This window comes from Chamaea fasciata, unplaced genomic scaffold (assembly GCF_029207755.1).
Source record: "Chamaea fasciata isolate MVZ Bird 193981 ecotype frontalis unplaced genomic scaffold, bChaFas1.0.hap1 SCAF_7, whole genome shotgun sequence".
Classification (NCBI taxonomy): domain Eukaryota; kingdom Metazoa; phylum Chordata; class Aves; order Passeriformes; family Sylviidae; genus Chamaea; species Chamaea fasciata.
Genome location: NW_027094092.1, coordinates 22,159,346 through 22,172,697, shown reverse-complemented (window position 1 = coordinate 22,172,697; position 13,352 = coordinate 22,159,346). Strand labels below are relative to the sequence as shown.

General features: G+C 49.6%; 1 protein-coding gene across 2 annotated transcripts in view; it reads left to right on the top strand.

Annotated features, from left to right (window-relative positions):
- ALX4 (ALX homeobox 4) overlaps positions 1–13,352 on the top strand; it is a 45,324-nt gene that overhangs the window by 19,819 nt on the left and 12,153 nt on the right. For both annotated transcript variants that reach the window (XM_066187891.1, XM_066187892.1), the window contains one exon: positions 10,014–10,324. In XM_066187891.1, the coding sequence (XP_066043988.1) occupies positions 10,014–10,324 (311 nt within the window). The remainder of the gene's footprint in view (positions 1–10,013; positions 10,325–13,352) is intronic.

Sequence of the window (13,352 nt, the reverse complement as noted above, 5' to 3'; positions counted from 1 at the left end):
AATTTAAAAAAATATTTGTTTAGACTGTGTCAGGGTCAACTGGAGTTTCCAAGCAAGCCAGTCTTAGATGGATTTTTCTGTCTTTGCCCTTTCTCCCCAGCTATAGCGTAGACACACTGTGGTGCATGACCAGGCCATGCAGTGCAGCCATGTCTCCTCAATATCTCAAAACAAATCTCAAGCTCAAAGAGACCTTGAGGTCGCTGTACCCCCTGCATTGCATGTGGGCTTATGGAGACCAGGGATGAGAGTCCCTGGTACCAGGCATTGCTGCTACCATCTCCAGACCCTGTCAGGAGTCTGGGCTTTCCCACCCCAATTGCCATCAGCATCTCCTCTGCAGGAAACCCCTGTGAGGCTGCAGCACTGCCCCCACCTCATGATGAGGGTGTAAAGGTCAGGGGAAACAACCTGCTGCACTCAGGCTTGCTGTTGTTTATTGTGTCTTGCTGCTTGGCTGGCAAGTTCCCAGTTTGTTTGTGATGCTTCTTGCTTCAGTTTGCGATTTTGCTGCCCTATTACTCTCTGCCAGTAAAAGCTGATGCCAGTCTGTTGCCGGGCCCAGTGACTGTGAATTAGTGGGCTTGGTAGCCAGAAGCCTAATTTCTTTCTGGAATGCTTCTAAAAGCCTAGTGCTCGTAGGAATTTTCCCAGACCTGGCCAGCCTTGAGTTTTGCAATGTGCAGTTGGAATGGAAATAAATTATAGATGTTCTTCCAAGAACAGGCAGGTTTGTGGAAGGCTGAATGTTTTTCTTCCCTCATCTGGGCCTTTCTTTACTAATCAGCTGTATAAAACTGAAGAACAACAGAACTACTTTACTAAGAAATCTTGCCCAAACTTTGTCTCAATGTTTAAACTCAACCCTTTCTGTGGTTCTGTGAGGTTCAGCCAACTTTGGTTGTTTTCTGCTTTTTCTCCAGCCTTCTATCACTCCTGCTTTCCAATTTCCTAGTGTAACTGGTAGCACCCAAATCCCCCTGAGATGTGCTGTAATTGGGTTCCAATGGGGTTGCCACAGCACCTCATCCAGACTCAGGAGTCCATAGGTCTTCTCCGTGGGGGCACCTGGGGGCCCAAACTGAGAAGCACAAGGAGCACCATGGGAACAGTGTTGGAAGATTTGTTTGGGCTTGCCTGACTGCCCATCTGAAGCACATAAGGCTGCACTTCAGTGCAAGGGTAGTCCAGGGACACACATATGCTGCAGTGCTTTGCTGGACTAGGGCCACAGGCTGGCTGCTTCAGCTGGGCAGAGCCTGCTCAGACACGGCCCTGGCTGGGGCCCACAAGCCATTGGAGTTCGTCTATCATACATTTGACCCAGGACTTCACAATGCAGATGCAGCTGAGCTCTTGCCCAGCCCATTACAAAATGTCCCTAACCTCCCTCCTCCTGCCTTCTTCTCAGCTGGAAATTTCAGATTGCAGGCCCAGCCCTGCTACCAGCAGCACAAAACTGACAACTAGAAGTCACCTGTGGGAGGCAGCTAAACTTCAGCAATGCACTGCTGTCTCTGCTGCAGAGAGGTTGCTTTTGCAAAGCAGACAGAGAGAAGAATGCAGAGAGAGGCAGACAGACCAAACAACCCGATGACGTGAAGAGCATCCAGGCAGGCACCGACCCACAGGATGGGGTGAATCACTCTGCAAGCTGGCAGCAGGGAATTAAACTGTGCAATAGCCAGAGATCAGGGCAAGGATCAACTCCCTTCAGGCAGCTTTGTCTCACCAGCCTTCCTCACCAGCAGGAAGAAAAATCCCCCACTCCCTTCTTAACTAGAAGGCTGATTTATACCTTCTGTCACAGATGATGGCCAGTGATGCCTCCCTTGGCATGTGGTTAGCATGGAAGTCAACGCACACATCGCGATGTGGAAGGTTGCATCACTGCCTCATGCCTCGCCCTCATCCCCTCTCACCCTGACAGAGCAGAGGTTCTGCTCACCCAGCACACAGCCTGAGCAGAAACTGTAGAGGAAATGTCCAGGGTATGTTGTGGAGAAGAGAGAGGCACTGACTGTTTGCCAGGGAACTTCTGGAGGAGATGACAGCTTGCAGAGAAGAGCCCCCTTTTCTCTTGCAGTGCTCAGGTGAGGGATCTTTCCAGATCCTTGCAGTGGCCAAACAGCATGGGTGAGGTTAAGATGAGTACATAAATCTGCATCTGGTGGGAACACTTATGCTCATCCTTTTAGAGTGGGAGCTTAGCCCTAAGCCCTGCACCAACCTCATCTGTTACCCACATCTGAGCAGCACTCAGTGCTACTACAGGCTCTGCGTGGCACTGCCTGCTGTCAGCCCCAGAGCTCCACAGCAACTACCTTTCCCTGCTCCAGGTGCAGGGCTTGACTTCACAGGGCCCCTGTGAAGCACAGGGAGGGTGGTTGAATCCTGGCTGCCTTAGATGCTATCGTTGCTAACTTAGCTGGAGATAGCATCCAAGCAGAGGAGGAGCAACCTTGCTGGATCAAGATTTTTCTTAAAACAGCACAACAGAGGGATAATTGAATGATCCCAAAGTAAGGTAGACCAGATGTATTGGGCAGACATTGCTCCAGATGCTGACAGCCAGTAAGGATGTCCCAGTAGAACTCAGCTCAGACAGGATTCCCGCAGAACAGAGTTCCCACATTGGGACAGAGCATCAAAGTGTGCAAAACCCTACAGTGCCTGTCTGTGGAGATCATAAGTCTTCAGCAAACAGCACTGAGGACCTGTCTGTTCTGTCTTTCACTTGCCCGAGAATTTGTGGAGTCTTCTGGACTGAAATCCCAATAAACAGTTACTAGCCTGTGTGTAGGTATGAGTCTGTGACTGAGATGATACTATTCGATACTTTGTCCAGTATTAGCAATGCTGATTTTTTTTTCTTAAAGAAATCAGGTATTTTGTTTATTCAGCATTGAGCCAAGTCTTCAGAGCAGTTAGGTGCTTACATCTGGTTCTGAGGAACTTAGGAAAAACCAAGGCCCTCAGGCAATCACTGTCATGGCAAGGCCGGCAGGACTGTTTGGGAAGGAAGAGACTACATATCCAAAGGGTATCAAAACCAGAGAAAAGAGGAAACTGAAAGCCATTTCAAGCCCCCTTCCCGTCCTTGCCTGCCTCATCTATCTTCCTTGGCTGCTACTCACTGGGGATATATCAGGTCAGAGGTTCTAGATGGCTTTTGGTTCACATGCACTGCTTTAGGCAGAGATACAAGTAGCATGGAGCAGAAATCCACCCTTTTTTCCTAGCTGTTTGTGACATGCCTACAATGGGAAATGGGGCATTTTAAAATGCAGTAGCTGACCCATCTTGTCTGTAACACTTTCAAACTTTGCACACAGCCTGACGTGCTGCAAACTTGCAGCTGATCAGCCCCAGCCCTGTGCCTGGGGATACCTGTGTGCAATCTAATGAGACTCTGATGCCACCAAGGCGGCTGTCACTTCCATCTGCTGTCACTTAAAAGTCATCTTGTGTCTGATCCTGGCACATTCCCAAGATACTGTGCTACCCCTTGCAACACTGAAGACCTGCAGGTGTCAGAGAGGACTGGGATGCCCAAGTGGGAATGTCACTGGGAAATTAATGGGCTCATCAGAGAGAACTGAGATGCCCAACTCCAGAATATTGGCATAAGCAATAATCTCCCTTCATATTCAGTAGTGAGGAAGCCATGGTAGACAATGGAGTAATTTCATTTTCTCTCCATGGAGGCAATGGCAGTACATTTTATTGCTCTTTCCTTATATCATGTTCTGGGAGACAGAAAGTCAACTGCAATTGCAGCAAGTTGCTAGAAACATTTTTGTGCCTTCAAAATTTGCTAGTCAACACTTTCCTGCTTTTCTGATGAACGTGCCACATGAAAAAGGACATGGGGAATGAGCTGTGCCTTTTTCTCTAGCCACAACTTCTATGCAGCATTTTCAGAATTGATTTGTTTATGTAAAATCCAGTTTTGTTAGCTTCCTTTAAAAAACATGAAAGAGGAGCAAGCAGCACATGTTGCATTTGTACAGACAACGATGAGCTCTCCCCAAGTAGCCACAGGGTGTGTGAATCCGGCTAATCAGGCAATAAAGCAACACATGGCCTAAAAACCAGATGTTTGTATTGGGGGAAAAAAAAAAAAAAGCTAGTTCAGAATAGAAGTGAGAGGAACAGCAACTATCCCAAGTAAATAGTGCATATTCCCCAGGCTTGCTATGATGTAAATTTCTCAGCAGCACTAGAGTTAATGTTTGTCAAGCTGTCTGTCCCCAAACTCATACCGTGATTTACTCCAGAAGAATTAGCCAGCCAGGAACAAGAGGGCTTAAGTGCAGCCAGGGCTGAGGTGAATTTGACTCTCACAGAAACATGTCCCAGGCACACAGTGGAGGTAGAGCCAGTGACTCAAGGTATACACTTGCTTCCGGGCCACCGAAAAAACACCCATGGACTTACTGTGTGGGACCTTTGACACTGTCTCCAGACTGCTTTTCAGGAACAGAAGGTTTTTAGACCTTTCTGCTCCAGGCCTTAGCATTGTTCTTGCTGTATGCTCTGATCAGAAAAATAAGTCTCTTCTCAAAGAGGGGAGCCCTAGGTGTGGTCAGGAGGAGCACAGTAGAGAGGAATACTCACTCTCCATTTCATTCTTCTACAAGTAGACTTTTCTGTAGGACTTTGCCGTGTCTGTAATTAGCTCCCCAAGGTGATCAGGTATTTCACAGCTATTTTTAGTCTGTGAATTCCACCGTGAGTAACTACTGAGTGTGTCCCCCCTTTGCTGTAGAGTTTCAGGAGGCTGCAGGCAGCAGTGCCAGCAGCTTTGACAAGCTCAGCAGACATGGATGGTGTCCATGCAGATGAGAACATTCATGCAGTGGTCTCCTGAGCACAACGGGAAGTCAGTGAATGCTGTACCATGAACAGAGGAACAGCACAGACAATATTCAGCCCTCCTTCAGGTTCTGCAGAATCAACCAAAGGAGGTCCCTGTCTGGGAGGGATGGACAGGCCATATATTCATCCTCATCCAGAGCTGAAATGGAGATGCTCCAACCAGTTTCTGCTTAGCAGCAAATGGTAACTGCAGCTTCCAGAATGAAGCCAATGGTTTGTGTTCTATGTAGAATTATACCACCTGCATTTAAGAGATGAATGCTGCCCAGTTTTACACTTCAGTTGGGCACAAGAGTGAAAGCATGATTATGCATCTGATCAGGGCTAATAAAATCAGTGACGTCACATACAACTAAAAATGTGTTAAAATCTTTTCTGCAAGTGCAGACTGCAAGAGTACTGACTCCCTGAACAGAAACAAACCTAAATATTTGGCTCTTTACATCTCTAAAATTCAGTCACTTTGTTTTTTCCTATATAACCCAAAATGTGGATGTCTTTTAAATAATAGTCTTGTGCTGACTTATAGACTTTAATGACAGATAGGAGGCAGAAGACTGCAACAGACAGCTTAGAAACAAGTATACTGGATTCAGCATGTGTTAAGGCAAGATCACAGCAGTTGGATAAGGTTCCTATGGTCAGCCAAGTCTTTGAGTGCTGGCTGGGCTGAGACAAATCTGCCTCAGTAAGACGTTAAAATACACTGTCCAAACTCTCTCTATGCAAAATTTTAGCACTGGTACTTTAGCAAGAGTTGAGAGAATGACTTTAAGAGCATTTGGTTTTTTTTTTCAAAGCACCATTGCTATGAAGAGTCAGACCATGCCTGTGCAGGCAAGGAGAAGCACCCTCAAGTGGCCAGCACTGGAAGCCATAGAATTTGGGGTGGGCAGGGGGGAACACTCCTGTGCCTGCACTTGGACAGGAATGCAGAAAGCCCCAATGTCATTTAGTGTGGGAGCAGAGGGGCAGGCTGGTGCAGCCCCAGGCCACCTGTGCCATGGTCTTCGGACATGGGTTGTCCACACACAGACAATGTCTGTGAGCTGCCCCATGCCAGTAGCTGTTCCAGGCTATTCTTGAACCCTTCCAGGACTGGGATAGCATCAGCTCCTTGCTGAGACAGTAATAGCTTGGACAAGATGTTGCCAGAGCAGTCCATTAGCAGTGCCAAGACCCAGCAGGCTTTTTTTGCCTGGAGCCCAGGGGAACCGCCGTGCGCTGGCTGTGTCCCTGGGTTGTGTTGGCCATGTAGCTCTCTTGCAGCCTTACAGGCTCTGGGGCTGCCATCACAGGATCTCTGTGAAGAAGCCTATCCTGCAGGAGCTGTGGCTTGTCATGCATGTGCTGTGCTAAGCAGACCTACCATTTCAAGTTGGACCCAAAGCTGCATGTTGGAAATGTCCCAGTCTCCATCCCTGTGGATGTAACAAGCTGACTTTGCTCTACATTAAATACCATGGATAAGATTGTACATAGTGAAGATTTTACTTGATCACCCTCTCGAAATACCTGAGGAACAAAACATATACAAGCTGTGAATCCAAACATTCTGACAGCACAATAAAGATGACTGTTTCCTCCAGGAGCATGTCAGCAAGGCAGCACAATGCCTGGCTGTCCCAGGGCCTTACCACTTGGTCACAGATGCACATGGTCTTTTGTCTCCTGCATCCCCTTTCTCCTCCATAGGGTTCCCAGGACAGATGTGGTGAGATTTGAAGGGCATATCCTCTGCAGAAGAAGTGGGAATACAGGCATTCCTCCTCCCCAAAAGGAGCTGTAAGATGCTTGGAGCCCACATGCCCAGTTATCCTGGACTGTCCCTGCCCTTTAGCAGCTGACACAGGGTGACTCAAGGAAGGTCTTGAGAGTTTTGATGGTCTAGCTGGCAGCCAAGGCACAGGGAGAGCAGGGTATAACTGTGGGAAGTCAGAAAATATCCTCCTACTGCTATGAGAGCAAGGATGGATTGGCAAGCAGTGAAGGAGGCACTGAGCAGTCCTATTGGGCTTGTAAGGGTGCAGCAGTGCTCACATTAACTCCTTGTCATAGAGATCTTCACAATATGTAACTCAAGGTCTCTCTAGTTTTGATTAGAAACAGACACCCCAAACTTTGCACTGAAACTTTGAGGCCATCTCCAGTTACAGGAAGTCTGGGCATATCCATATGCAGATGTATGCAATTTGTTTCACTTCAGCAGATAGCGTGACTGTTTTGAGGTCAGGGAGCCTGTTTCTAGGGAATGAGAGTGACTTCTTGGGATGCTCAGCCGAGGGTGGATGCACACCATGCCCTCACTATGCTGCCATCCTGCCCTCCATCCCAGAGGTTCTGCCCTTCCCATGGAAAGAGTTCATCCCTACCAGGGGCCCCAGCAGTTAGATGTGAAGAAGCCCAACCCTGCTGCAGTGCAGGAGCATGAGAGCAGCATGGCTGAGCTTCAAAGGAGTGCTCTGGACTGGCAGAGCAGGCAGAGGAACACCCACTGTACGTGCAGCAGGGACAGCCCTTGCTCCTTGGGGCTGGTGGTTTGTGATGGTGATACCTTATCACTGCTGAAAGCCTGGGGCCCAGCTCTCAGCTGCAGTTTGAGCTATTCTGTCAAGAAAATTAGAACAGACACAGAGCTTCTTTATCTCTCTGTGTGTGTGTGTGTGTGTGTGTGTGTGTGTGTGTGTGTGTGTGTGTTTGTGCAGACCCTTGCCCACCTAACTGAGCTCCTGAAGCAGATAAAAAGCAGCAGAGGAGTTCCCAAAGAAAGGCTTCAGGTCTTGTGTTTTCTGCTGCTAGAACTGCAGGGGACTTAGGAGTTAGGGAGGCAGCCAACACAAAGCCGTGGGGGAAAATGTATTGAGCTTCCTGACATCATAAATAATAAAAGAAAGAGAGAAAGGGAAAAAATCCCCCCAACCTCTTGGAATACTTCGTTTATTACTCTGTCTCTACTGAGTTTCATAGGTAGTAGTCCATTGCTGCTGACTTTCTGGAACTGTCTTATTTTCAGTCATAAAAATTATAAATACCATGTCGGTAGCATATGATTTACCAAGGCTGTGGGGCAGGGCACTGTCCCAGCCCATTTTGGACAGGTCTGTCCACCTGTATCCCCCAGGAGCAGTGGGAGAGGTCAGCCAGTTGTAGAAGGCAGATTCAAAGAGGAGTCACTGTGTCAGTCACTGACCTACACACTGCTCCTGGAAGGCAGGGAGCATAAATTTTGGCAAAATGTTTCCAAGGATCAAAGCAAAGAGAGCTGAAATAGACATCAAGCTTTGGTAAGCTTTATAAGGAACTCCTCAAAAGTCTGAAGGAACAATTTTAGAGAAGGTAATAAATCTGAAATCACAGTGGGGTGAAAGTGGCAGGTAACTCCATTGCCTTCATCCAAGGTCTGCCTACAAGCCCTCTGTACCACCTGGGCAATTTTCTTCTCAAATCCCTTTCATAGCTAATCCCCTTAGGCTTAAACCTGGGCAACCCTTGCTCTCATGCCTGAGGGTGACAGCCATGTTTCATCTTCCTGGTTTCATCCCTATCATCTCAGTGCAGCCTTTCAGCCATGAGAGTGAGAGACAGGCAAGGACTTGTACTCTGTACACTTTCTCACAACACTTTTCATGAGCTTCTGGCTGTGAAGATGTGACAGAGCTGTTCACAGAAGGGCTAAACTGTAAATATACAGTGAATTAGCAAAAGGATTTTGTAACAAGAGATGAGTATTGCCAAAGACACAGGCTATGGTGCCTAAGCTGGCATTAATGACCCTGGCTACCACATTGCCTGGGAAAAGCTCCCAGTGGGAACATCACTGAATAGTGGAACTGTTTTCCAGGAAGACTGATCCTGGCCTGGTAACTTTTAAAAATAGACTAAAGTGAAATTTCAAAAAAATATGAAAGACACTTGATGTGCTCTTGGTTTGGTAAGGATAGCATGGATAGAAAATACCACAGTATCACTTCCATTCAGGAACTCAGCATAGCAGCTCAAGGTTAAAACCTGCAGTAGGGCTACCATGTTTTTTTGCAAAGATTGCAGCCAGAAATGTGGCCAGGTGAGACACTTGGATGTGCACTAAATGCCAGGTGGCCAGTCACTCACACACATCCCTCTTTTTCTGCCCTGGGTTCAGCCCACCATGCAGAGCAGTGGCATCAGATAAGGGAGAGCCATTGGTCCCCACCAGAGTTCTGCTGACGTAGCATCACTCTTGCTAATGAAGGGGACACCATTGTCAGTGGAGGCAGGAGGTGTGCAGGAGAGGACACACATAATGCCTGCACCCAAGGATGCATGTAGCCTGTTACAAAGCTCAAAAGTGGCTTTACTGTAGCTGCTAAGCCCTAGAAAGGAACCAGTTCACCTGTTCAGTGGTTGAAACCTCTTTCTCCTGCACTGCTATACTGCTCTCATGTCATGTCTCATTAATTATTAACGGTTGAGGGTAACCAGGCAGGAACAGCCCCCCAGACTGCTGTTACACTGCTCTCATTTCCCTCTGCCCTGCACACAGGGGGTGCTGTTTCTGCAGGTGTCTCATACTGTCCTTTTCTGTGGCATTAAGCCTCATTCACAGCCTCTTTGCCAAAAGCAGTGCAAGTCTGTGGGGATAACTGGGAGTGTCAGTCAGGAGAACCTCTGCTGACACACCACCATTGTTTGAGGATGCAGGAGCAGAAAACAGACCCCACCGAGCACTACATGTGGCTACTGTGTACTCCTGGTTTTCTACTCTGTGTTATTCAACACTGGAGCACAGGTGGGCTGGTGACAAGGGACCTGCATGGTGCAAGGAGCAAATGGGTCTCTGAGAGGCAGAGACCTTTCCTGTGGCCAGGATCAAGGAATGTAGTGCTCCATGATGTTCAACCCCGATGTGGGTGTTGAGGGGTTGAAGGAGGGTCTTGCTGGAGTGTGTGCACCTGAGTGAGCAGGGCTCATCCTCCCACCTGGATCTCAGAGGGAACAGGAGCTGGAGAGCTTGCTCCAACCTCCTCTTGCCCATCCGTGCTGCCCAAAATTGGTCAAAACATTTACATCTGTTTCCTTTTCTCTCTCTCCCTGCCTCCTACCCCTGGCTAAACCTGCCCTCCTCTTCCCTCCCCCACCTCCCACTGAAATAGGTAAGGAAAGCAGCTTGGGAGAGCCTGACTTGCAGCCAAGCTCTGACCCTTCAGCAATGGACAGCAGCTACCTCAGCGTGAAGGAGGCCGGCGTGAAGGTGCCCCAGGACAGGGCCAGCACAGACCTGCCCAGCCCCATGGACAAGGCTGACTCGGAGAGCAACAAGGGCAAAAAGCGGAGGAACCGCACCACCTTCACAAGCTACCAGCTGGAGGAGCTGGAGAAGGTCTTCCAGAAGACCCACTATCCTGATGTTTATGCCAGGGAGCAGCTAGCCATGAGGACAGACCTCACCGAGGCTCGTGTACAGGTATGGGGGAAATCCTGGGGCTGGGTGAGGGTGAGAGGAGCTGCAAAAACCTCTGAGGTTCCCTTGCAGCCCCACCATAAGCTGCAGGAAGCCGAGCCCTAATCAGAGCCTCGGTACAGGGAAAGCACAAGGAAGTACATCCACGTCTGACACTGGTGTCAGCTCCTTGTTTTGGTCTGGTGTCCTGCAATCCAGCATTCACAGAAACACCACTTGCCCTTGAGCTAATGGGACAGAAGGTGGGTAAGCCTCAACCTGAACAAAGCTTGCACAAAACCCGCTCTCTTCAGGAGGCTTGCAGGGGACACAGGTTCATTAGTCTGAGTGGGAGCAAGCTTTCCACAGGAAGCTTCTTTCTGGAAGATGGGGCTGCAGAGGTGACAAGGAGTTCAGTACCAGAGAACATGAGGAGATACAAGAGAGGCAGCTCTTGTTTCCTGCTTGGCAGGTACTGAGACTGCATGAAAGCTGGAGATCTGGAGGCAAAAGGGGCACCCTCCACCTTAGGAGGAGCAGGAGAGTCAAACTGCCCCACTCTGTTGACAGGTGTCAGCTCTCATGAACTACCTCCCTTGAACTAACCTTGGGGGCCAGCATACCCAAAATCCACATCAGAGGAGGGAATGATTCTCTCACTACTGCTCTTTCCTCTGAGCCAAGGGCTCAGGAGCATGTGCAAAAAGGAGCACCACTGTATGGAGCGGAAATCCACAGCTCACACCTTGGTGGCCAGCTCCTTCTCCAGCACAGCTAATCCTGTAACTTGTCTGCAGGCATTTGTCAGCTCACCACCCCCAGAACCTGCATTAGCATCAAGAATAATTGGCCCATGGAGATACCTGATTCTCTTTTATACCAGGAATATTCCCAGCTCTCAGGCAGCCTCTGCTTTAACCTTTACAAGTAGTTGTTGCAAATAAGGCCCACATCCATGCTTGGGTACATTTTAGTTTGTACATTCACTTCTGGATTCAACCAGAAGAAGGATTTTTTTTTTTGTCTGCTTCCCTAAATCGGTTTGCAGGGTTGGTGTGCTCTTCTTCCCCACAGCTGTTTCTCTTCAGGCTGGACATGGCTGTGTTGCAGTAGGCAGCAGTGCAATTCCCACTGGTCCTGGGTGTAGCACGCTGAGCACTACAGGATGGGCAGAGCAAGGCAGCGCTACAAACATCAGCTCTTTACTGGTGCCACTGGATGTAGCTCTTGATTTCCCAAGAACACACCACAAGTGCTAATGGGGTCTCTTGGGAGGCCAGGCATAGCATCGGGTTACTGGCTGCACAGTGCATGAAATTCCTTTAGCTCAGGAATGAGAATGAGGTGCTAGAGGGTGGCAAGCTCCCCCTGCTTCTGTTTGCTTCTGAGCCAGGCTTTGCAGCTACTGTGTCATCCCAGGCAGTGTGAAGAGCTGGCCATCAGAGCCAGGGCAGGTGAGGCAGATGTAATCTACAAGTTCCTTACATATGACCCTTCATCTTGGGGTTTTTCCCCACTTTGCCACTGGATCACACTTCAGCTGAGGGCAGAAGAGCTCCCTAGGTCGCCAGGAGTATTTTCGGCAAAGAGGAGTTGCTCTGAGATAAGCGTGCCAGTAGCCTGTTGCCACAGGCAGCAAAGAACAGCCTCCCTGCCCTTGCAAGTGCCAGTGCACACCTCTCACTTGGGATGGCGATGACAGGGCTTGTGTGACAGAGCTGCTGAAGGGCTTGTCTAAGTGGCCTGGCTGCTCGAGCACTTACCCCATGGTGAAAGGGGTAAGCACTTGCATTTCAGTCATTCCCCAGCTCTGCCAGGAAGGACCTGGTTACTTGGGCCATGGGCTGGCACCAGGCCATCACCTCGTGATGAAGGACAGCCGTGCTGTCAGTAGCAGTGCAGACTCCTGTCACTGGAGAGTGAGAACCAGCAGGCTTGTGCCCAGTGCAGCGCTGGCTGGGCAGGCCCAGAGGCAGCCCAGGTGCTGGTATCTCAAATGTGTTCCCAGGGCTGAGGCTGCTGGCTAGTGAGCTGCTTGGCCTTGGCATGGCAGTGGCAGCCCCCAGGAGGCATGGAGGTGCAGTCTGAGGTGGCACAGGACTCTTCCGCTGATGGCACAGGGCTGCTCCTCCTGTGAGGGAGGTTTTTGGAGACAAAGGCTTAGTGACTCACCCTAGTGCCTGTCTCCACTTCTGGGTTGTGCTGTATCTTGTTTAGGCCCGACTTTGGTCTCCCACCCCCTGGGCAGTTCTGGTCTGTGGGGTCTTCCAACACCAGCAGTGTGGCATCAATGGGCTCACAGCCCAAGAGTGGGTACAAGCCTGGGGCTGCAGCTCAGGAGGCTGATGGTGAAGCAAATGCCTACTGCAAGGACCAAGAACCAAGGGCTAGAGGGTGGAAATCACAAATTAGCCACAAGCCCATCACTACTTTTCTCCTGCAAGCCAAAGTGCTGCTATGTACTCAGATGCTCTCCACAATGCTGGGAGAGGCTCTGGCTGCTGTGGGGTGTTTGGGCACACACCTACTGCAGCCCTATGGGGTTTGAGGGAAGCACAGTAGTCCCTCTCCAAAGGAAGATATGGTCATCTAAGGGATAATCCTGCCCTGGCATGATGTTTTGGAAGTCAGCTTCAGCTGCCTACAAAGCTGAACTAGGCAAAGCAAAGTGGCAGAAATGTGAGGCACAGGTTTAAGGTGTGATGCTCCCTCCCACAGCTTTTGGCTGGAGGTCATCCCCTCTGGCCAGGTTCGGCTTCCTGGGGCGCATAACTAGCTTCAGTGCAGGCAGGAGCAGACGTGGAGCCCAGACAGGCTCTGCAGCTCTGATTTTTCCATCACCTTCCCAAGTTCATGCTTCATTTGAGAAGCAGCTGCTGGAGTTCTTGGTGGCTGGAGAAGAGCCCATGCCAGCATCATACATGAAGTGGACCATGCTGTCTGTGAAGCAGTGACACTCCATGGCCTGGCCCCTCTCCTGCTCCATTTCCCTGCCTGCCTCAGTTTCCACCCATCTGTACTGGTGTCTGACAATGTCAAGGCTAATTCCCCT